Consider the following 24,845-nt stretch of genomic DNA (forward strand, 5'->3'; position numbering starts at 1 on the left):
AGCGCAGCTCAGTGGCGGCTGCGACAATAGCCTGGGCAGACACGTGTTTGACGGTGCTCGAGTACAGCATTCAATATCTGGATTGTTATTAGTTTTGCTGTAACACCTAACTCGTATGTTTTTGTTGATGCAGTTGTGGTTGACATTTGATTAGAGGCAGCGCATTGCGGTGATTATTTCATGTGATCGCACTTGCTGCGCCGTTTGTCCCTGAACAGCTGCAGCTGGTAGCGTGTTTAAGAATGCCCGCCTGCCTCGAGTCGGGTTCCCGCCAGTGTGCAGAGCCGCACGGCCCGCCTCCGCTGACCGCTCAGCCCTGCCGGGGGAAACCCCAGCCGCTCTCCGGGGCAGCCAGGGGCTCTGCAGGCGCGCCTCAGCCGCGGCACCTTTCTGGCACTGTGTCCGGGGAGGCCCACACGTCACACATGCGAATGCGTCACGAAATAGTATCAATCCTTAATGGCTCTAATTACAGTACCTAATAAAAGCATTAATTATTAGCAACATTTTGTTTCCCATTACCATAAGGACAGTCATTACAGATGTTACGTATTTGTCAGATACAACACAACCGTCTGGTAAAGGAACGGTCAGCTCTAAAATGAAAACAAGTCTCCAACAGATGACGAGCAAACAGCCCGGCCAGTCACAAGTAACGCCAAAAGAATTGTTCACCTCGTAATTGAAAATCCCTGAGTTTAAAATGGTGCAACGGAAATCTAAACCTATAAAAATACCTTAAAGTTACAGTAGAAAAGAAATTCATGTCATCGGTCTTCACCACACTGTCACCGACAAAACAGAAAAATCTACAAAGTCATAACGACAGATGCCTCTGCAAATATTCCAGACTTTTGCTTTGGTCCTCTTACGTTTGCCAGATTCATTAAATATAACGTTACGTTCGTTCCTGTTTTCACCATGGTATCTCAGTAGCTACAACTGTCTGTTTCACAATAAGCAACAATATACCGTTAGTTCACTTAGAAGAGAACTGTATGAAAGCAAGAGAAAATAAAAGCCTACCTAAATCTGTGAAGAAAGTTTTATCTGCTACGTTTTGAAATTATTGCTCAATGTTCATCACAACAAACTGCAAAGTATTGGCCGGCCGCGGTGGCCGTGCGGTTCTAGCCGTTCCATTCCGGAACCGTGCGACTGCTACGGTCGCAGGTTCGAATCCTGCCACGGGCATCGATGTGTGTCATGTCTTTAGCTTACTTAGGTTTAAGTAGTTCTAAGTTCTAAGATGTTAAGATGTTAAGTCCGCAGCTCGTGGTAGTGCGGTAGGATTCTCGCTTCCCATGCCCGGGTTCCCGGGTTCGATTCCCGGCGGGGTCAGGGATTTTCTCTGCCTGGTGATGACTGGGTGTTGTGTACTGTCCTTAGGTTAGTTAGGTTTAAGTAGTTCTAAGTTCTAGGGGACTGATGACCATAGATGTCAAGTCCCATAGTGCTTAGAGTCATTTGAACCATTTTTTTTTTTTTTTGCAAAGTGTTGCTTATGGACAATGAAACGATACGTTGTAAATATTATCGCCAGAAACTGTAAAACCGTCTTCTGTTATTGCTCTGAGCTTGTTTCAACGTAATTTAACTCTAATTACTGCCTGAGATACAGTGTTGCTTATTTTGTACTGAGTGCCAGTCCAATGGAGGTCAGTAATAGATCTCTGTGAAGAACACGGAACATGATTTCGGGTGCGAAGAAAGGAAACTTTTTCGACTTTGGCATATCCGAGATCGGGAGAGTTAATTTCACGTTTGAAAATGTAATAAACGAAGTCTGACTGATAGTTCTGAATTTTCTATTTCTTTCCGTTTCCATTCACTTTTAGCAGCAACAAGCAAGCGCGGGAGCAGCTTGAAAGCTGCGTGGTTGGCAGGACACGGGAAGCGGACCTGGAAGTGAAATCGTCCTCTGCTTTGCTGCGACCTGCGTCTGCGGCTGACGTCAAAATGTCTGCAGAATTAACACGGCGACGTTGTGCCAATTCGAGGCTTGTTTCGCAGTTTTTGTGTCGCGGGTACTCGAGTGCTTGCAACATTTGAACAACGCCCAGTTGCTAGTCATTTAAAGTCGTAAGTGTGACGTATGGGAGAAGACAGTGTTTTGTGCTGCGGGGATCCACCCCAGATCGAGGGAGGAACTCTACACAACGCGAGTACACGGCCGATGTGACGCCACCGACTGTCAAACTCAATCCCCAAAAGTTAGGCGTATTATTTAGCGAAACGAATCCACTAGAAACGACTCGGAAGTGTAAACATAAGGTGTGGTATATTAATGAAAGAAAAAACGATCTTATGCACTGATAGAGATTTTAAGTCTACAGTGCATGTAGACTTTAACTACGTAGAGAGTTATGTCGCATGTGTAGCTATCGCGCTATTAATAAATTAACCATGCGTCTCGATAAAGCAAAGTCCTCTGGTAAAGTACTACACATGTGGACGCCGTGACAGGAATGTAAAGCGAAGCTCACAGGTCTACAGAGCAGCATACATGCCGGTACAGAGCCCAATGTAACAAATTATTCCTCATTTCACTCGGAGGAGCATATCGTTCTGTACTGTGTTTGGCGTGGATTGAAGGAGAGGAGAGCACGCATTCTGCGTCTACTCTGCGAGCAGTGCTAGTTAAACAGAACGTTTATCAGGGTTCCTCAAACACCACTCTCACATCGTCTGTAAGTACGGCCTCCTTTAACGTTTGTTTAGCTTGAAAGAGTATATTTAGTAAATATTAGCAATGTAGTACTATTTAGTATTTCGTACATACGTCGATTAGCGCTCTTTTAGCCAGCTTTCTACGTAGTTGAGGATTCTGTCAACACCTTCACAGTAGACTTATCCACTTAGGGAGTTTGTTATCAGCGATTAACAACAGTCTGGAAGCAACAAAAACCTTCATGAGTGTAATAGTAGGATGTGGAATGTCTTACACTATCCGTCATCTAGTGACACTGAAAGGGATGACTTATTCAGCCGAATAAACCTTGTGTGAAGCCGGCCGAGGTGGCCGAGCGGTTCTAGGCGCTTCAGTCTGGAACCGCGCGACCGGTACGGTCGCAGGTTCGAATCCTGCCTCGGGCATGAATGTGTGTGATGTCCTTAGGTTAGTTAGATTTAAGTAGTTCTAAGTTCTAGGGGACTGATGACCACAGCAGTTCTGTCCCATAGTGCCCAGAGCCATTTGAACCTTGAGTGAAGAAAAACAAATCTAGATACGGAAATGAACTCCATACACAAACTCAAATCACATTTGCTTGACAATATGCTGCACTCCACAGAATAATTTCAGATTGTGCAAAGGCACAGACTGTATGTATTTTAATATCTTTTGGTACGGATAATTCGTAGAGAGACTCAAGTGCGGAGCTGTTACACCAGCACACTCTCGATAGGAACCTGAATGACATGCTATGTGGACCGGAAGACTTGTCCTTATTGAGTGTTTGAAGCTGCTTCGGTACATGAAGGATATCTAATTCCATGTTACTCAGGATGTCAATTGTTGTTGACTCGAATGCTGGAATACTTAGTTGGTCTTCTTTGCTGAAGGAATTTCGGGAAACTGTGTCTAATGTCTCCTATCTCGTGTCACTGTCGTCGGTAACATTACGGTTGACGTCACGCAGAGGAGGTACGGATTGTGTCTTGCATCTGGTGTAATCCACATGCCACAAGAATCCCTCTGGACTATCTGCCAGATGTCTCCTACGAATGTTTTCGCAAAGTGTCTTTGTCCTCCGGTCGCTCCTTTCCTTTCTCGTGGCGGCCCGCCCAAGCAGCAGAAACCTTAATAGCAGCCACCCTGTAGGTTACGTGTACCTTCTCTTGATTTTTTTATCCTGCTCAAGTTTTACTGTAGATGCCACTAATACTCCAAGCAGCTTTATCTTCCTGTATAAGGAAAAGCAACTCAAATCATGCCTCTGGCTGCATTTTAAAACTGCCCTTTCTATTTCTGTGTATTATAGTTAATTTTTGAGTTTTTTTTATAATTATGTGGATTTTCATTACTTGTATACGTAGTCATTGTTCTCTATGCCTGTAACACCTTCTGCATTTCGTGTGTAAATGTATTCCTTACGTTCCAACAGAAACTAGAAATTGAATTCAATGCCTGTCATGTGCTGCCTATTGTACAACACGAGAAAACTGGCTACTGGTAGAGAACTGAATGATACGAACAGGACGAAATACTGAATAATGCGAAAATTGACACACGAAATCTCATTAAAAAATATTGCGGTAAAAAATGCGTTCTTTTGAAAATTATACTTCAGAACTTTAATAACGTTATTAATTTTAAGTAATATATTGCTTAAAAATGAATGTGCATTTGGCTCCGCTCGTTTTTCCTGCCTTTGTCTACAGCGACATCCATACTCCGCAAGCCACCTGACGGTCTGTGGCGGAGGGTACCTTGAGTGCCTCTATCGGTTCTCCCCTCTATTCCAGTCTCGTATTGTTCGTGGAAAGGATTGTCGGTATGCCTCAGTGTAGGCTCTAATTTCTCTGATTTTATCCTCATGGTCTCTTCGCGAGACATACGTAGGAAGGAGCAATATACTGCTTGACTCTTCGGTGAAGGTATTTTCTCGAAACTTCAACAAAAGCTCGTACCGAGCTACTGAGCGTCTCTCCTGCAGAGTCTTCCACTGTAGTTTATCTATCATCTCTGTAACGCTTTCGCGATTAGTAAATGATCCTTTAACGAAGCGCGCTACTCTCCGTTGGATCTTCTCTATCTCTTCTATCAACCCTATCTGGTACGGATCCCACATTGCTGAGCAGTATTCAAGCAGTGGGCGAACAAGCGTACTGTAACCTACTTCCTTTGTTTTCTGACTGCATTTCGTTAGGATTCTTCCAATGAATCTCAGTCTGGCATCTGCTAGTACCGACGATCAACTTTATATGATCATTCCATTTTAAATCACTCCTAATGCCTATTGCCAGATAATTTATGGAATTAACTGCTTCCAGTTGCTGGCCTGCTATATTGTAGCTAAATGATAAGAGATCTTCGCAGCACATTACACTGGTCTAAACTGAGATTCAATTGCCACTCCCTGCACCATGCGTCAATTCGCTGCAGATCCTCCTGCATTTCAGTACAATTTTCCATTGTTCCAGCCTCTCGATATACCACAGCATCATCTGCAAAAAGCCTCAGTGAACTTCCGGTGTCATCCACAAGGTCATTTATGTTTATTGTGAATAACAACGGTCCTACGACACTCCCCTGCGGCACACCTGAAACCACTCTTACTTCAGAAGACTTCTCTCCATTGAGAATGACATTCCTGCGTTCTGTTATCTAGGAACTCTTCAATCCAATCACACAATTGCTCTGATAGTCCATATGCTCTTACCTTGATCATTAAACGACTGAGGGTTACTGGAATTCCACCTAAATTCCAACAGAATTGGCAATCTATTTTTGTGTTAATTGTCAACCTATTCTCCTTCGATGAAGCATTACCGTTCGTGAGTAACGGCCACATTTCTCTTGGTGATTGGTTTAATTGTACGTCCTTTGTCACAGTGTAATTTGCCAAACTCATCTCACAGCAGCTATTGAGACAGAATTCCGAAATGGAGTGCCTCATTAAACAAGTAATTGGCAATCACAGAGCAACAATAGCTTACAAAAAACCTCATAGTGTCGGTTTGCAGTAACATACAAGAAGAAATTTCATGTTTATTTTCATACTAGGAAGCTCTTGTTTCGCTAGCTGCCAATAACTCTTAAAAAATTACAGTCACTGGAATGAAGTAAATAGAATGGGAAGTATAAGTACTGATATATCGCCATAGATGAGAAAGTTCCGTGTGCTTAAGAGTTGGCAAAACACTCTCCTCCTTGTGTGCTATCATTCGCCAAACTTTCGTTTCGATGTCTCGAGCTGTTTAGGAGATACGAGAGATGTTGCGAGTATTTCATTCTCGCGGGCGTGAGATCGTAAGTGAGCGCGCTACATGGGATCCATTTTCTCGAGATCGGAGGCAGATAGAGACCTTCTCCCAAATCTAAACAAAAATTCTACATGTTAGCTAAATTTCATACGCAGCAACATATGGTGTAATACGTACCAAACGCAAAATCACAGCGACCCCTAATTTTCATTGCATACTTTTTGATTTTGCGTAGTGTCTTACTAAAATTGTGTACATCACAATAAGAATGGTCGTTAGCGAGATGATGTGCACTTCGCCACGAAGCTGATACATAACGATACAAGTAAGGCAAAAATCAAACATTTTCGGTGAATAGTTTCTGTAAAATCGTTTGAGGAAGATAACAGGTTGCGCGCGCCTCGGTTCTGTCAGCGCAGAGCGTCGCCAGCCGGCGCGTGCGAGGTGTGGTGTGCTCTGGACACCCGTGCGGCACGTGCGTGTCGCGCTGTAGTGCCGTGTCACGTGACACGCGCTGTACGCGTCTCACTTTGCCTAACGCTGCCACTCACGGCGCATTTATTGCTGCTCCGTCACGTATGCGACTTGAGTAGTCGACCCCCATCGGCCCTGCATTGCTCTACTACGGCAATACATTCTGTGCAACCGCTATCTACATGTCTGAGGAGACTATGCAACCCTAATTCGTACCCAAGTAATGATGAATTATCGTAGAGTACAGCACAGAACACGAAAAACAAAAAGATACAGGAAACAGGGCGACAGCCTTCAAAAATTCCTCAACTTTGGAATCGGTCGTGAATGTGTGTGTTTAGAAACCACATCTGATTGCAACTACTGTGTTCAAAATGTATAAAGGAAGATGGCTGAAAGGGTTAGTGTACTCATGACAAATTACTGTGGCTGTTCTTACACCGTTCTGCTCATGTTTTCCAACAATACGTTTTTGTTTCTTTCTTTATTTCTTTCTTGGTACTGTCACTACTCTCCAACACAATACTTGGAGTCATTTTTACATTTCACAACGCTTCTTCAGAAATAGCAACGGTTCAACTACGGAAAGAGAAACGTAAAGATATAGTGCATTAAGTATTCGGTAGATGGCATGCCAGTATGATCACCATTGAAAGGGCGCTGTTCCAGGAGTAAAGCCCTTTCATAAATGACGCCGCTGTAACGAGTCACAGTAACACATTTACAATATCTGGAATAAAGCTCTTCTCATACAAAAAAAAAAAATATATCTATGTGTGTAGGATCCGTTACCGCTCTTAACTCATTTTGTCAAAATTTGCACTAAGGTCGTTTCAAAAACGATTGTTCAATCAACTGTACCCCCTTACAGTAAACAAGACAAATGAAGACGTGACGCAGTTGTCGACAATACACGGCTCTCGTCATCGGCCCACGCCGTATCCCAGCAACGGTTTGAGTCTAAAGGCGAGCAAGGCGGCTGTTGCTGTCCCCGTTGCCAGCAGAGTCTGCAGAGACAGAGAAATGCGGCAACAGCACGGAGCAGCGGCAGCGGTCTGTGCCGAGTCACCGAGCAGAGTGTGGTCGCTGCCAAAGCACGGCCCCCGAAATGACTGCACCTTGCTGCGCATGCGTAACATTAATTCTCGACTCCTGCATGTCTAACAAATATGGAGATCTTAGACACAGCACTTATATATTAAGAATAATATAATTTTACAAATCAGTCGAGCGGATAATTCATACGAATCTGTCTAAGGCAGTCTGTGTAGGAGAAAGATTAATTTTATGCATCTTTTAATTACAGGAAGATCGGGCGTCTGCAGATTATAAATATTCCTACAAAGCTACCATGCCAAGTGCTTTCTTCATTTGATCTTTTGGATAATGTTCGACAACGTTAGCACATCTCCATGGTTTCTTGAAACACGCGTCCTCCATGGACCTATCGTAAGGCATAATTTATTTTTACAAGATTTTCCACCAGCCTAGATATGAATTTCAGGCATTAAGTACTACTTTGGTTCAATTCTAGTGTCCTATCCCACCCGTCAGCGTTGACCAGCGATGCCGTGTGTGACATCATCGGTCTTCGATGCGAAAGATGAAAGTGTCCCGTCATTCAATGTTATCTGTGGTTGTCTCAGTGCCTGAAGTAAACTGTGCCGATTGTTGTAAATATGTCGCGATTTCCGAGAGTACGGTTAGGCAGCACCGCAACCTCAGCGCGCAGCTTAAACTGATGCCAGTGAATCAAGCAGCAATCGTATTCTTAATCTTCGTTCTCATAATATATTTAGCTACTTCTTTCCCATAAAGCTATATCATTTCCGAATGTGAGGTCGGGCAGGAATCGAAAGAACAGCATAATCGGTGCGAATGGAACGGTTAGCACGCATATTTACACTCCTGGAAATGGAAAAAAGAACACATTGACACCGGTGTGTCAGACCCACCATACTTGCTCCGGACACTGCGAGAGGGCTGTACAAGCAATGATCACACGCACGGCACAGCGGACACACCAGGAACCGCTGTGTTGGCCGTCGAATGGCGCTAGCTGCGCAGCAATTGTGCACCGCCGCCGTCAGTGTCAGCCAGTTTGCCGTGGCATACGGAGCTCAATCGCAGTCTTTAACACTGGTAGCATGCCGCGACAGCGTGGACGTGAACCGTATGTGCAGTTGACGGACTTTGAGCGAGGGCGTATAGTGGGCATGCGGGAGGCCGGGTGGACGTACCGCCGAATTGCTCAACACGTGGGGCGTGAGGTCTCCACAGTACATCGATGTTGTCGCCAGTGGTCGGCGGAAGGTGCACGTGCCCGTCGACCTGGGACCGGACCGCAGCGATGCACGGATGCACGCCAAGACCGTAGGATCCTACGCAGTGCCGTAGGGGACCGCACCGCCACTTCCCAGCAAATTAGGGACACTGTTGCTCCTGGGGTATCGGCGAGGACCATTCGCAACAGTCTCCATGAAGCTGGGCTACGGTCCCGCACACCGTTAGGCCGTCTTCCGCTCACGCCCCAACATCGTGCAGCCCGCCTCCAGTGGTGTCGCGACAGGCGTGAATGGAGGGACGAATGGAGACGTGTCGTCTTCAGCGATGAGAGTCGCTTCTGCCTTGGTGCCAATGATGGTCGTATGCGTGTTTGGCGCCGTGCAGGTGAGCGCCACAATCAGGACTGCATACGACCGAGGCACACAGGGCCAACACCCGGCATCATGGTGTGGGGAGCGATCTCCTACACTGGCCGTACACCACTGGTGATCGTCGAGGGGACACTGAATAGTGCACGGTACATCCAAACCGTCATCGAACCCATCGTTCTACCATTCCTAGACCGGCAAGGGAACTTGCTGTTCCAACAGGACAATGCACGTCCGCATGTATCCCGTGCCACCCAACGTGCTCTAGAAGGTGTAAGTCAACTACCCTGGCCAGCAAGATCTCCGGATCTGTCCCCCATTGAGCATGTTTGGGACTGGATGAAGCGTCGTCTCACGCGGTCTGCACGTCCAGCACGAACGCTGGTCCAACTGAGGCGCCAGGTGGAAATGGCATGGCAAGTCGTTCCACAGGACTACATCCAGCATCTCTACGATCGTCTCCATGGGAGAATAGCAGCCTGCATTGCTGCGAAAGGTGGATATACACTGTACTAGTGCCGACATTGTGCATGCTCTGTTGCCTGTGTCTATGTGCCTGTGGTTCTGTCAGTGTGATCATGTGATGTATCTGACCCCAGGAATGTGTCAATAAAGTTTCCCCTTCCTGGGACAATGAATTCACGGTGTTCTTATTTCAATTTCCAGGAGTGTATAATCTCGATTCCCACGAATATTTGGCTGTATTTTTCCGCAAACTGCACAGTTTGTGAGGGTGAGGTTTGGCAGGAGACTAAGAGGACAGCTAGGCCTATATAGGTAAATTGTAGGTCTCTATTGCACGGTTCGTTATTTTCCCTGACATTTGATTAAGTGTGTATTGTTATTACTTTTTAGGATTTTTTATTTCTTGTCTCTGCACTTGAGATATTACTGAATTCGGTCGACTATAGACAGCTTGGAACCTAAGACAGTGGTACATTATTTGTATCCCTCCCAGAATCTCTATATGCATTGGCTGACGACCTGCCTCTATTCATTTGGTTCAAAAATGGTTCAAATGGCTGTGTGCACATTGGGACTTAACATCTGAGGTCATCGGTCCCCTAGAACTTTGAACTACTTCAGCCTAACTAACCTAACGACATCACACACATCCATGCCCGAGGCAGGATTCGAACCTGCGACCGTAGCGGTCGCGCAATTCCGGACTCAAGCGCTTAAAAACCGCTCGGCCACACCGGCCGGCTCTGTTCATTTGGCATCACTGTCCTAGGTTGTGAGTTTTGTTGTCGGACAAGAAATTTCACAGTATTGATCACTAGCCTCAAATTTTCCCTGTCCTGTCTGGTGTCTTCTGTGAGGTTTAGTTTTCTCAGGCTCTTTCTTGTCTCTTCCAGCCATCTCGTGGTGTTTCTTAATTTCGAAATGAAATTAAAGATTTTCTCCGTTAGCCTGTTGTCATTCATTCTATAAATATGACCGTAAAACTTTCATCTCCTCTTTCTTATTATGTCTGCGATTGTTCCTATGTTTCTCTGTAGCTTTTAATTTCTCCTCTTCGTCAAGCTGTTACCTTTGTTCTTTTGTGGCTCTGAAGTTTTTCTGCTTTTCCAGTTCTTCTTCTTCACCTCTTGTACTCGGTGTTGGGCATTCAAATGTGCATATTGCATCCGGTTTAATTACTGTTGCGTAGCGTTAAGTTTTTGCCTGGAATGATATTGATTTCTTATTATATCAGTTTTCGGTCATTTTGTTTGTTAATTCCATTTTCCTTGATCTTTCTTTGCTTGTAGTGTTATCTAACCCATTCGATTGTATCCATTCTCTTCGATACTTAAACTTATCAACTCTTTGGACGTTTCCATCTTGTGTTTGTATATATTTTTCTCTATTGTGTTTATGTTCAATGCATTCTGTTTTCGTTTTCGGTATTCTGTTTCGTAGAGAGCAATGACATCCATATTCATCCACATTATGTGCAGCAGGTTAGAATTTAATTTCCAGTATCCTCTGCGAATTATTTTGGGACTGTGTAGACATTTTGCAATAACAATTACGTGGTGGTGATCGGAGAAGCTGACAGGGGTTGCGTCGTAATCCTGCACAGTTACTCACACCCCGCTGTGGTGTGGAGTCTGTCAGGCCTCGAAGCCGACTCTGGCGAGGCGTGCGTGCAGTGAGTGCGTGTGGCGGCGCGCCGCTCAGCTACGGCTTCCGTGTCCAGACCTGCAGTCAGATTTTGCAGGGCGCCACAGAAGGGTGTCGCGCCTTCTGAGTCTGTCTCCCTTAAAATACAATTAAAATGTCCTGCGCTGACGAAGCCGCCTTTTGCCTGTCTCAGAAAATACGGGACTCGATGGCTGAAAAATCTTTCCCCAGCACCTCTCTTGTTTGACGCGGGAGTGCAGAGGTTTAGAGAGGTGACCACATTCGCAACGCCTGTCACAATGCGTCCTCCCGGTTCTTTTTCTACATCCTTTAGTTACTGTGTTCGTGAAGAGTTACTCACCGCAAAAGGCGCAAAATCTGCATTACGAAGCTCTCCACTTGGCCGGTGGCCACCCGAGCGAGAAGCAGAAGGCGTACTTCTGCGCATGCGCGGGCGTATCGAATCCCTCTGCTGGTTCTGTGATGCTGGCACCCTTTCTGCCTCCAGACGGCTGTCGCGCTGGACCTGTGCCGTACGTTTTTGACAGTTCCGTCACTCTCTTAATAGTAACTGGTTCCAGAACAGAGGAGCGTTCCGTTCGGACAGCTAGGCCAAACAAATTTAATTACCATCAATGTTCATTCCACCGGAAGGTACAGTGACTGTCACAATGTATCCGTGAAAATATATCATTTTAGATGTTTCAAACAGGTAAATGAAGTCTAAACATGAAGATGAACAATATTCAGGGCCAACATTTTAATCAGAGTAATTTGTTTTGCAGACAAATGACATATACAAATTAGATTCAAATCAGCCTGCTCTCTCGCAGGCGAATTGTTTGACGTACTGACTAGCCTCTAATTCGCATCGTGTAGCGTGTGCTTCGCATACACACATTTACCAAAAGACATGGGACATCCTGATTAAAAAATAGTCCGACCGTGCATGTGTAACGTCAGTCCCGGATGGCGCGTAAATATTTAAGCGGAATGTCTCAGCGACAGAACATGGAATTGCACGTCTGCTGGGATAAAGTTGGACGTTTTCAGGTGTAAACCCATCCCTTAAAAGAACTGCCGTTGCGCTGTTTACTTCTGCATGGATAGTAATGACAGCTTGAAAGTCAGCTGATGTCATTGAGAGACTTGCTGCAAAAATAAAACATTACATGTATTAAATCATCCAGAGCACTAATTTTAACAGAGGTTGTTATCGAAATAATGTTTAGTGTTAGTACATAGTGGATTGCCATTAGACAGATGTAGCGTGCTGTGACATAACTACGAAACTGCTGGGAGGGCGAGAGAAAATATCTTTGTAATACTGGGACATTAAATGGCAGCCGGACACCGGTGTCTGCGATCATCACCGACTTTGAAATTGTTGAGTACAACTGGAGCAGTAATCGCTAAACAGTATTACAGATTTTATGTCGGAAGTGATCGTCCTGATTTAGTTTCGGCCCCCCCTGTCGTGTGGCCGGTCTTTTCTCCGCCGCCGTGGTCGGACCGCCCCTACCGCCTGCTCCCGCCCCGCCGCTGCTTCTGCGCATGCGCGGCCCTCTGCCGGATTCGCTGCCCGCATTCTGCGTCGCGCCCCCACCTGCGAGTTTCCCCTCGGCGACTGCGCGGGCTGTCTGACGCCACCTGTTGCTGTTTGCACGTGAATAACAGTGTCGTAAGCGTTTCTGCCTTACAGACAAGGCCGAATGTTTACACAGGCTTTCGTTACGTAGAGAGTAATGCAACATGTTACAGATATGGTGCTCTTTCCAGAAACAACTGTTTCTTTGGCGTCATTTTTATCGATGAAATTCGGATCTCGGAAATTTCTTTGTTGTCTCGTGATCTGGCGTGCGCAGACGCGCACTTAAACGAAAACAAGTGCTGTAAACTCATCGCTGTGAAACTGGGCTTGAAACGCATTTGGTCGGTACACACCTGTCTGAAGCGTATTTCACGATGCTCTTCAACTTCTTCCACTGATACCCGCGCTGTTGCTGCTGCAGAGGAAAGGAAAGGTAACCTGAAGCCTGTTTCTCGTCGCTCTTGCTAAGCACAATAATATTCCCAACTTATTTTCTATTTATGGTTACGGTCGTATTCGGTAACACTGTAACGGTATTGTCATAGCTGATTCCCCGTTCTACCCTAACAGATGCGAAAAGTTCGGGTCTATTTGTCACTTGCAAGTCTAAGATGCTGTCTTCACGACTCGTTTCTCAGATTAATGGCCCGAGGTAGTTTTTGAGTAAAGCACTTGGATCAGTTTCTCACGATTCCCTGGCCCTGCCGTCGCTCTCAGCCACCTATGTCGCCCACTGCAGAGGTGGCAGGTTAAAGGTTCCACCTAAACCTGTAACATGGCGAGGAAATGCATCCCAGATGTTCTCCGGGTTTCTTACTTTCCATTCAGAGCTCTTAATAGACGACTAGTTCAAAGATATTTCTAGCATCGCGACTGCAACAGGAAAAGGCCGGCACAGCTGTGGTACTCAAACTGTCCTCCGCCTCACACCAGAATGTATCTGTGAAATTATCATTTCAGACTTTCCGAATCCCTAAATTATTTCAGAAAGGCGTTATCTTGTGAATTTTGGAGCAGTTTTAACACAATGCGGGATGCGTTACATTTTATCTTCATTTGCACAATAGACACGACAGCAGATCTGGTGCAGTTATTGTTTACAAGTTTGAAGACAAGGATTCACAGTATTCAGGACCAATATTTTAATTTCAGTTATCTGTTTTGCAAACAAATGGTATGTATAAATTACACTGAAAACCACCTGCGCTCTCGCAGGCGAATTGGTCACTGTACGAGCTAGCCTGGATTTCGCATCGTGTAGCATGTGCTTCGCATACTTCCGTTCAAAATTTAATTTTTACACATTTCTGTCGCACTGGACTGAGATTTACGTATTTCGGTAACAAAATAAATTTTAGCAATTTCTCAGATACCAACCACACACTTACAAGCACTAGTTTAAATAAATGCGAACACGTTTCAAAATATATGACGTCTGTTTGGACAGCAGATGTCTGCCGTGAGTGCTATTGTGTTTGACGATGCGAAGAACACAGATGGAGTTCTGGGCTGTTCTCCGTCTACTGAAGCGTGCCATACCGTTCGAAAGTGCCGTAATAGCATAGTGCAACAGGTGAATGGCGTTAGGCGCGATCCGAATTTTGGGGAGTCAGCGTTTTTTTAGGACGCCCTAGCGCGGTCACCACTCGTTGTCAGAAAATCACTGCTGATTGCCGCATGTTGTAGAAGAGTTTGTCCAATTTAATTTTGTGTTGAGTTTTCAACTTTGAGAAACACGTAGTCTTTGTGAAATAAATGAAAATCTGAGAAAAGTCGGAAAATTTTGAGGCTTTCGTTGTGAAGTCGACATACTACAGGGCAGGAAGCACGAAATTTGGATTTAGGAGCACAAAACATGTGATTATGGAATCGCTGAGTAAAGATCTGCCGCAGTTTCTTAGCAATTGGTATTTTTGGTCATTGCACGCAAGGTGGCTGTGGATAGTTACTGCTAGATATTTTACGGTAGGTGACTTACTGTTTCCAGCAATTTGTGATCATCAGTGTAATTGTACAGTAGTGGATTTCTTTTCCTGTGTATGCAGAGTGTATTACATTTATTTATGTTGAGGATCAACTGGCAGAGCCTGAAGTATTCATCAATGCCGTGGAGGTCACTCACCAAGTCAATACTGTCTCCTGGCGCCGCTGCTTCCTCACAGAGAATGTTGAGGAGCTTCCGTGTGTAACGCCGCCACATGAGGGCCACAGAAGCTCTTGTTCAGAATGCAGTCTGCCGCTTTGGTCACACATGCACGCACGGGGACGCCAAGTCTAATTGTATCACAGCAGACAGGTCTGCTTAGAAAGCGTGTACAGAGACGCAAAAGTGTACTTTGGGAACTGCCGAATAATTCCAGTGATGACTGCATGTCTCACGTGATTGAGTGTAATTCCTTGAGAGATGGTAGTTTGTTCTGTAAGAGCAGCAAGGGAGGTGTTTAGGAGTCTAATGATTTTCGGTGGTTCTTCAATTCTCTTTATTTGAAGGTGAGGTGGCAAGAGGGCTGCAGATGGTGTGAGCATGATGTGGTGTGAGCACTGCTACCAATGTGACATTACAGTTAAACATGAAAAGTACTTATGTGGTACACGCACAGAAGTGAATTCAGTGTGAAATCTGAAGATACATTCTAAGTGAACAGCTTATATGCCAGTAATATGAGAATGGTGCAGTTTGCAGTGATGTAATGTAGCAGCATAGACACTGCTAGCAAGTAGTTTCCAGTAATTAGGTAATGTAGTGGACTGGTGCAACGAACTAACATTAACGCACAACAACCGGTATTCTCGCATTTGTGTCTTGGAAGAGATTGGGTGTTTACGTTTCGAAATACAGGCGGTTGTGAAAGACGTCGGCTGTATTCTTGTAAGCTGTTTGAACACTGTATGTGGGACGAGAAACACAAGAGAGGGAGAGAGAAGTGGAGTTTATGAATGATGGAGTATTTTGCAATTGTTGCTGAGCTTTTGCAGAAATTGCTTGTGAAATGTTTTACAGAGTGAATTCTGAAAAGGAAGGTTTGTCACGTTGGTTTACAGATATCTCCTGTTGTTGCAGTAGTTGTGGTGTTACTGGAGTAATTGTGTGGACTGCAAAAGGTAGAAATGAATAGAGAAAGCGATCTTTTTTTTCAATTTTTTATTTTAATATCATGTAGAATGAAGTGCAGGATGCCACTTCCTCTACTGGCGTGTATTAACTATGTGTTAGCATCCTGACGATCTCCTGATGGTTGTACCGCCTGGCGTAGTCCAGGGGGATCTTCCCGTCAGTAGCCCTCACCCCCCTGTCGGCTCCGGCCTGCAGCAACGCGGCCGCCGCTTCTGTGTTGCCATCGTGTGCCGCCATGTGCAGCGGCGTCCACCCCCTGTGATCACTGGAGTTGGGATCGGACGCCGCAGAGAGCAGCAGCCGCACCACAGCCGCGTCGCCTCTCCGTGCAGCCCAGTGCAGGGCGGTCCACCCGCCCCCGCCCCTCGCCCCCACGTCCGCCCCAGCCGCGAGCAACGTCCGCACCTCCTCCACCGCCCCATCCGCAGCCGCCTCTATCAGCCTCCTGCCTCGCTCTGCATCAGAAAGGCTCCTGCACAAAACATCGACACACTTACTCTCTACTATCGAGACACACACACCAAATGAAAGAAACTGTCACAGCCGCAAAACTGCCAACAATTCTGAATACACTTCTTCCGAGCAACAAATCACAAATCTAGAAATCTCGCTTCTGCGATACGGGTTAACCAGCGTATTACAGACAGATCCACAGCACTAGCCCATAATCAAAAACTTCAGCCATCTATTAAAAATAGGTGCACTCCATCTCCTAACAAATTCATTTGGTTTTCCTCATAATTCACTCCACAGATCCGCCTCCTTTCACCTCGGCATGCAGTTGCCACCCAATCCTTCATCTACATTCAAACACACCCCTAAAAGTACCTTCTCTGGGTACCAATTCCTTCTGTCACTTAGGAAGAAAACACTAGAAACTAAACGTATCTGTAAGTACTGAAATACAATTTCCTCACCAGACAGCTAAGTGATTCAGACCCGTAAAATGGAAATTTCCTGACATACCAACAAAAGATATAAAAGTCACTGCTTCATACACAATAAGTCGGTCGACATATTTTAAATACAACAAGGGCACCAGGTCGACTCTCCCTGACACACACACACACACACACACACACACACACACACACACACACACACACACACACACACACACTACCCGCTGCATAATAATCGTCACATGTGCTCATATAATCATGCATGCAACAAGAGATACATCCACTGGAACATTCATTTCCATCTACTTACAAACTTTGCAACCCACCATATGGTCTGTGGCAGGCGGCATCCTGCACAACTACTATACTCAGTCATGTTAACTTTGTGTAACTTTTTGCATTTTCTGAAAATTCTGGTTACAAAATAAGTTACACACCACTACAGAAGGCGTAAAACTTTACATTTATACTTAAAAAGGTCTAAGTAAACTTCAAGTGTACACCAGCTACGCTGCTTCCGAGTAAAATTTCTCTTTCAGTAGTAGTACAAACACTTAAGCCGTAACTTTAGACCAGTCTCAAAAAAGTACTGTATTTCCTGTATCTAATGCAATGCATAAATTAGATCATGCCAGAAAGAAATCAGGTGCCTGTAAGAAATACAAACAGAGTGTTGATTCATTATCGCATGTTCACTTACAAATATCGAAATACTGGTATAGATCTGGCATTGCTGAACTTTAACCAATGTCGCGGGAACCTCTCCCCACAGCTGATGCAAGTTAAAGGCTGATCCCAAGCGAGAGAGCCAGTAAGAAGCTCCAAAGACAAGTGAAATACCAACTAGAAACTACAGACGTAATAAAACTGCTGCATTCAGTACAAAATAATCAATGTAGGTGGAGCAGCAACCATATGAAACAATAGTAGTAACTGGTACATATAAAAAGTTCTCAAATGACTGCAATCATCTGCTTTTTCCGTTCCGCTCCCAAATATAGCGAGGGAGAAACGACTGCCTGTATGCCTCTGTACGAGCGACAATGCCTCTCACCCTATCTTCACACGCCTTGTATCAAGTGTACATTGCCGGAACTAGAATTGTTCTGCAGTCAGCCTCGAAAGACGGTTCTCTAAATTTTCTCAACAGAATTCCTCGAAAAGAACTTCGCCTCCCCTCCAGTGATTCCGATTCGAGTTCCTGAAGCTTCTGCACAATACCTCTGCGTCACTCGAAACTACCGGTAGCAAAAATATCAGCTCAGCTCTCAGTCCTTTAGCTGTCTTCCTTTAATTATACCTGTTGCGAACACCAAACACTCTAGCAGTACTCGAGAATAGGTCGCACCAGCGGCCTACATGCAGCCTCATCTACAGGCCAACCACACATTCCTAAAATTCTCCCAACAAACTAAAGTTGACCTCCCGCCTTCCCTACCGCAGTCCTCTCAACCTCGTTCCATTTCGTATCACTTTGCGAACTTTCGCTCAGACGTTTAAGCGACGCCTCTGTGTCTAGCGGAACACATCAACACTACGTGTGTTTTTCCTACTCACCTGCATCAACTTACGTTTCTCTACATTTACAGATGGCTGCCATTCTAGAAATTTTGTCCAACTCGCCTTGTGTCCTCCTACACTCACTCACGACGACATCTTACTGTACACTAGGGGACAATCAGCAAACAGCTGCAGATACCTGTCCACCAGACCATTTACGGACAGCAACAGCGGTCCCATCACCCTTTTCTGGAGAACTCCTGCCTCTGGCGAACACTCGCCACTGAGGACAACATACTGGGTTCTGTCACTTAAGAGCTGAGGTCCACTCACATACATGGGAACCTATTCCATACATTTCTATCTCCTTCAACGGTCAACAGTAATCCACCGTGTGAAATGCTCTGTGGACATGTACGAATATGTTATTCAGAGATGATTGACAAGCGCACCACATCACAGGAAAATCTGCACAATGCAAAGAATTGCAATCTTTGGGGTAAAAATGGCTCAGCCACCTCTATTGCAATCACGGATTGTATTAAAGAGTCGGCACAGAGAGAACTGGGGGCTAATGTTGCCAGTCTCAAAAAGAAAAAGCATTGTAGTTTACACAAAAGTCAGCCTTACCGCTATTGGACGCATCACAAAGGCGACCGAAAATAAACCACGCGGTTTGCCAGAACCGCCAAGAAAGTGCACTACGAAATTTGGAGTATAAATCCATCATTGCAAGCAGCTTCTCAAAATAGGTAATTTGATCAACCATAGGGACTTTTGCATGGCTAAAAACTAGTGCTGACATTACACAAATTAGTTGTTGCCGTAAAAACAAAAAAAATTATTTTCCTAGGAAGAAAGCTGTTTAGCGTAAGACACTGCATGAAATGCGATTTACTTGCAACAGACCTCTAAGTAAAGGAAACATCCCTCCAGAGAGAAGTCATTACTGACTGGCGATGCAAATACTTGATACAAGTCAGGAAATTAACAGAACTCTTTTCTATCGACGAAACTTGGGTGGTGAACCAACGACATTCCTCTTAGAAGACGGTGACAGGGTCGTGACATTGGCACCAAAATGGACAATATGATAGTGGAAGCAACAGCGGTGAATGTTGCATCCAACACTGGGTTTATTTATTGGTCTACATCAATGTCGTCTTCACCAAGATATTTCCCATTACATATAATACATATATTCCAGTGGTTCTTCCAATGCTTAAAACGATTCTGGAACAATCCTTACAGTAGCGTTTAGTTCTCTCAGACGTGCAGTTTGAATCTCATCTCTTATGTAAAAGACAGCTCTTTAAGGTTTGTCTTTATTTTTGGGAACAAATGTCACACATGGAGCGAACGTGGGGCCAAAGACATCACTACAGTATTGTTTCTAGCCAAACATGCACAAGCACGCAACGAACTGTGAGCAGGTGCGTTATCGCAGTGCAGAGACGGTGAACTGTTCCGCCACAAAGCCGGACACCTTTCCGTGTTGCTTCAAGCCATCGGGGTTCAGCTGGTGAGAAGATCTGCCTACTGGCCGTTTCATCTTGGGACAAGGAGTCGTGGTGCACTGTACTGTTAAAACCGAAGATTACCGTCAGACACATAACATTCACATTTCACTGGTCTCGGCCATATGTCACCGAGACGATTGAGTGTTAGTTTACGCATCGTTTGGTTTGACTCTCAGTTCGTCTTCTATTATGAACTTCTCGTCATCCTCATCTTCTTCTAAAGGTTTATACCAGTCGTAAACACCTATTTCACTCTTAGTATACTCACCAAAAGCAGTATATAATATTTCTAAAACCACGATGCATTTTAATCCGTTCTCATAGCAAATTTTAGTACAAATACTCATCTGACTCAAATGGATTTCTTTCTACGGGGAGCACTAAAAGATAGAGTGTCATGAACCCCAGGTATGTCAGATGATGCGCGCCAGACCACACAACGACGTATCATCCAATGTAGCTTGTCCAGTTCATCTCCCTCTCTCAAACAGCCATTCCAAATGTGCCTAGCAGTCGATGGTGTGCAATTTGACTATATTGTTAATTAAAATGTAAAAACACACTTCACTAAGGAAAGTATTTAGTTTGTGGATGACAAGGCATCAGTTGTTTTGAATAAATGTTTAGCTTATTTAAAATCTATTCCGTCTACGTACAATTTCGAGTAGTCTCTGATTTCTAATTGACAGCAGGTCTTTTGCGCTGTAGAACCACCCGGGTGCTTCCAGGCAGGGAGAGGCTGAGCTGACAGAAGGTCATGGGATAGCGATATCTACACATACAGATGGCAGCAGTATCGCGTATACAAGGTATAAAAGGGCGGCGGGTTGGCGCCGCTGTCACCTGTACTGAGGTGGCTCCTGGGAAAGGCTTTCCGACGTCTTGATGGCCGCACGACAGGTTTTAACAGACGTCGATTGCGGAATGATAGAGCTTGCCTATGACTTGATATTTTTAAAATGTACAGTATCCGATGTATCGACACAAAATAAAATACCGTTATCTGCTCCCCATGTATCGACAAAAGGATTGATATATCAGCGCAAAATCATCAACGTGCCTGCCTATAAAAATATGGGTTGCACGTTGTAAGTACACTCCCGGTTTTAGAGCTGTTCGTTGGAGTATTGATTTATTATTGGATACTCTGTACATCAACAAGCTATCCCCCTCAGAGCAAGAACTGAAAAGAAAACGACGGATGTCCACGCCTCCCGACAACCACCGTGCAAGCTGCGGTAACTGCATGTAAGTGGCACACTGAAAGGTGTCTCATGGGTCCATCGTTCGGTATCGTCACGTATCGGATTTGTCCGCAACACTTCACGTCGACTTCCCTGCTTTTTCATTTCAGCAAACGCCATCGACCCTGCAGCTGTAGCGCCAGAACTGGGTCGTGAATCTAAACGATTGCCATTTCTGTTGGTAGCGCTGGGCGCCGATTACGCCAGCAGTTCCCTCAGTCCACTGCAGCGACCAGTTTTGTCGTTTAGATTTTTGTTCATTTTCAACGTCTGTTTTTGAAGAATGTCGATGTGAAGAAAGAGCACACTAGTTCCGATAAAAATTGTGTAACGCAACAGTTGTCCTGTTTCTTCACATTTGAAATCGTCTTATTCCATTCAAACCGCCCCTCCCCCCGGGGCAATGGGTGTCACATATACTTGCCTCACATAATCAAAATTACACACTGGACCTGATGAAAGTTCAAAAAGCGACAACACTCCTTTACACAGTGAAAGTAAAATTATGCCTCAGTACAAATTCAAAAAAGCAACTTCAATATTTTCCGAAAACTGTGAAAAAATCTAAATTAGGAGGACTGTCTTTAGTTGCCGTGGCGAGAAGACGTATTTCTAGTGATGCAGAATGTTGTCTGAATAATACACCACTGGCCATTAAAATTGCTAAACCACGAAGATGAAGTGCTACAGACGCGACATTTAACCGACAGGAAGAAGATGCTGTGACATGCAAATGATTAGCTTTTCAGAGCATTGACACAAGGTTGGCGCCGGTGGAGACACCTACAACGTGCTGACATGAGGAAAGTTTCCAACCGATTTCTCATACACAAACAGCAGTAGACTGGCGTTGCCTGGTGAAACGTTGTTGTGATGCCTCGTCTAAGGAGGAGAAATGCGTACCATCACGTTTTCAACTTTGATAAAGGTCGGATTGCAGCCTATCGCGATTGCGGTTTATCGTATCGCGACATTGATGCTCGCGTTGGTCGAGATCCATTGACTGTTAGCAGAATATGGAATCGGTGGGTTCAGGAGGGTAATACGGAACGCCGTGGTGGATCCCAACGACCTCTTATCACTAGCAGTCGAGGTGACAGCCATCTTATCCGCATGGCTGTAAGGGATCGTGCAGCCACGTCTCGATCCCTGCGTCAACAGATGGGGACGTTTGCAAGAGAACGACCATCTGCACGAACAGTTCGACGACGTTTCCAGCAGCACGGACTATCAGCTCGGAGACATGGCTGCTGTTACCCTTGACGCTGCATCACAAAATGGCTCTGAGCACTATGGGACTTAACTTCTGAGGTCATCAGTCGCCTAGAACTTACAACTAAGTATACCTAACTAACCTAAGGACATCACACACATCCATGCCCGAGGCAGGATTCGAACCTGCGACCGTAGCAGTCGCTCGGCTCCAGACTGTAGCGCCTAGAACCGCACGGCCACCGCGGCCGGCGTTTTTGCATCCCAAACATCTCCCCACTTCTTACCTTTCCAAGTCTTGCATGTCATCTTGGCGTTCTATTTTTTTCTGCTTTGTTTCACATTCTCTACGGAGCATACGGATTTTGATATCAGCATGTGCTGCATTATTAATACTATTATCCTGGACACTAAGTATACAATTCGACACTGTCGATGTTTTCAGTGTGCATGTGGCACATGTAGGTGTTTGTCATCTTATACGTAGCGTTTTTAAAATTTTTTTACTTGTAGGTATGTACTTCCTGTGCTAAATTACGCGTTATTACCCGCATGATTTGTATGCACGAAAATCGAAAAATTTCTGTTTGTTGCCTGCCCCTGATATAATTTCAACACTAATTCTCTCTGTCTTCCATGACTGCGAGTGGAAATGGGTGAGCTTCTGTTGCCTGCCCGAGGTGCAGGAGGGTTTTAAATGTTCAGTGGATTCCAAAGTCGATCAAATCTGCAGCTGATTATCTTGGTCAATCAAAGCAGAAAGTACTTGACTCTCTATACAGGAGGGAATCAACATCTACAGCTACATGTTTACTCTGCAATTCACACTGAAGTGCCTGGCAGAGGGTTCGATGAACCTGTTTCATACCATTTCTCTACCATTCCACTCTCAAATGGCGCGTAGGAAAAAGGAACACCTCAATCTTTCCATTGGAGCTCTGATTTCTCTTATTTTATTATGTTTATCATTTCGCCCTACATAGGTGGATGTCAACAAAATATTTTCCATCGGAAGAGAAAGCTGGCAACTGAAATTTCGTAAACAGATCTCGCCGCAAAGAGGACAGCCTTTGTTACAGCGACTGCCACACCAACTCGCGCATCATATCAGTGACACTCTCACCCATATTGCGCGATAACGCGAAACGAACTGCCCTTCTTTGCACTTTTTAGCTGTCCTCCGCCAATCGTACCTGGTAAGGATCCCACACCGTGCAGCAATATTCCAGCAGAGGACGTACAAGTGTAATGTAGGCTCTCTTTGGTAGGTTTGTCGCATCTTCCAAGTTTCCACCAACAAAGCGCAGTCTTTGTTTCGCCTTTCCCACAACATTATCTATGTGGTCATTCCAATTTAAGTTGCTCGTAATTGTAATCCCTAGGTATTTAGTCGAATTCACAGTCCTTAAATTTGTGCGATTTATCGTATACCCAAAATTTAGCGGATTTCTCTTAGTACGCTTGTCGATGACCTCGCACTTTTCTTTGTTTGGTGTCAACTGCTACTTCCCGCATCATAAAGAAATTCTCTCTAGATCATTTTGTAATTGGAATTGATTGTCTGATGATTTTACTAGACGGTAAATTACAGCATCATCTGCAAACAATCTAAGGGGACAGCTCAGATTATCACCTAGATCATTTATGTAAATCAGGAACAGCAGAGGGCCTATGACACTACCTTGCGGAACGTCGTATATGACTTCTATTCTACTCGATGATTTGCCGTCATTTATGTAAATCAGGAACAGCAGAGGGCCTATGACACTACCTTGCGGAACGTCGTATATGACTTCTATTCTACTCGATGATTTGCCGTCTATCAGAATGAACTGTGACACCTCTGCGAGGCAATCAAGAATCCAGTCGCACAACAGAGACGATACTTCATACGTATCAAATTTGATTAATACTGCATGTATACGTGGACAAGGAAAAAAATTCCCGGATTTTTCCCGGATTTCCCGCTTAAAAATACACTTTCTCCCGCGTGAAAACACTTTTTCCGTCTTAAGTGACAGTATATTTTCCGTCAGAAGTGCAAGAAATTATCAATCCTTTGAATGGTTATGGTTTTGGACATGGGCGTAGAATTTCCCGGCACTTTAGAAAACGAAACCCAGGGAAAAAGTCACATTTTGGAAATATCTTTGATGTGCAGCAACATGTACGTTGCTTATTTTCGTATTACGACAGCACACAATGGAATTCCACCAAACACCGCATGTTACTTTCCGAATCACAGAAATCGAGATTGCGATGCGCTTTTGTAAGGCAGTCACAGCTCATGTCACGTGATCTCGCCAGCTCATGACAGCGAGTATTCAGGGCATAGGGCGCGTGATGTAGTCAGCCAATAGCAACATCCCTGCTAAGCAGCGGTAACACACGAGTTAATGGCTTACATTAATATACATAGTGTTGCTACAAGAAAAGCAAAGCTTCCACATATAATATTGGTCACAAAGGTTAATAAGCTGCAAGAGAAGCTAGTCTTTCGATATAATGTTGATTTTTGCGCATGTTACACTTTACGATACATCACACAAATGTGGCAGGAAAATGTTTAATAACGACATAAATGTCTGATCTTCAG

The 24,845-nt window shown here is 44.8% G+C and overlaps 1 protein-coding gene across 1 annotated transcript in view; it reads right to left on the reverse strand.

Moving 5' to 3' along the window:
* Window positions 1-24,845, reverse strand: part of LOC126439769 (ankyrin-1-like) — a 434,210-nt gene that overhangs the window by 2,894 nt on the left and 406,471 nt on the right. Inside the window, exon 4 of the mRNA XM_050090593.1 lies at window positions 15,980-16,343. Within this exon, the coding sequence (XP_049946550.1) occupies window positions 15,980-16,343 (364 nt within the window). The remainder of the gene's footprint in view (window positions 1-15,979; window positions 16,344-24,845) is intronic.

This window comes from Schistocerca serialis, unplaced genomic scaffold, assembly GCF_023864345.2.
Source record: "Schistocerca serialis cubense isolate TAMUIC-IGC-003099 unplaced genomic scaffold, iqSchSeri2.2 HiC_scaffold_1343, whole genome shotgun sequence".
NCBI classification, from domain to species: Eukaryota; Metazoa; Arthropoda; class Insecta; order Orthoptera; family Acrididae; genus Schistocerca; species Schistocerca serialis.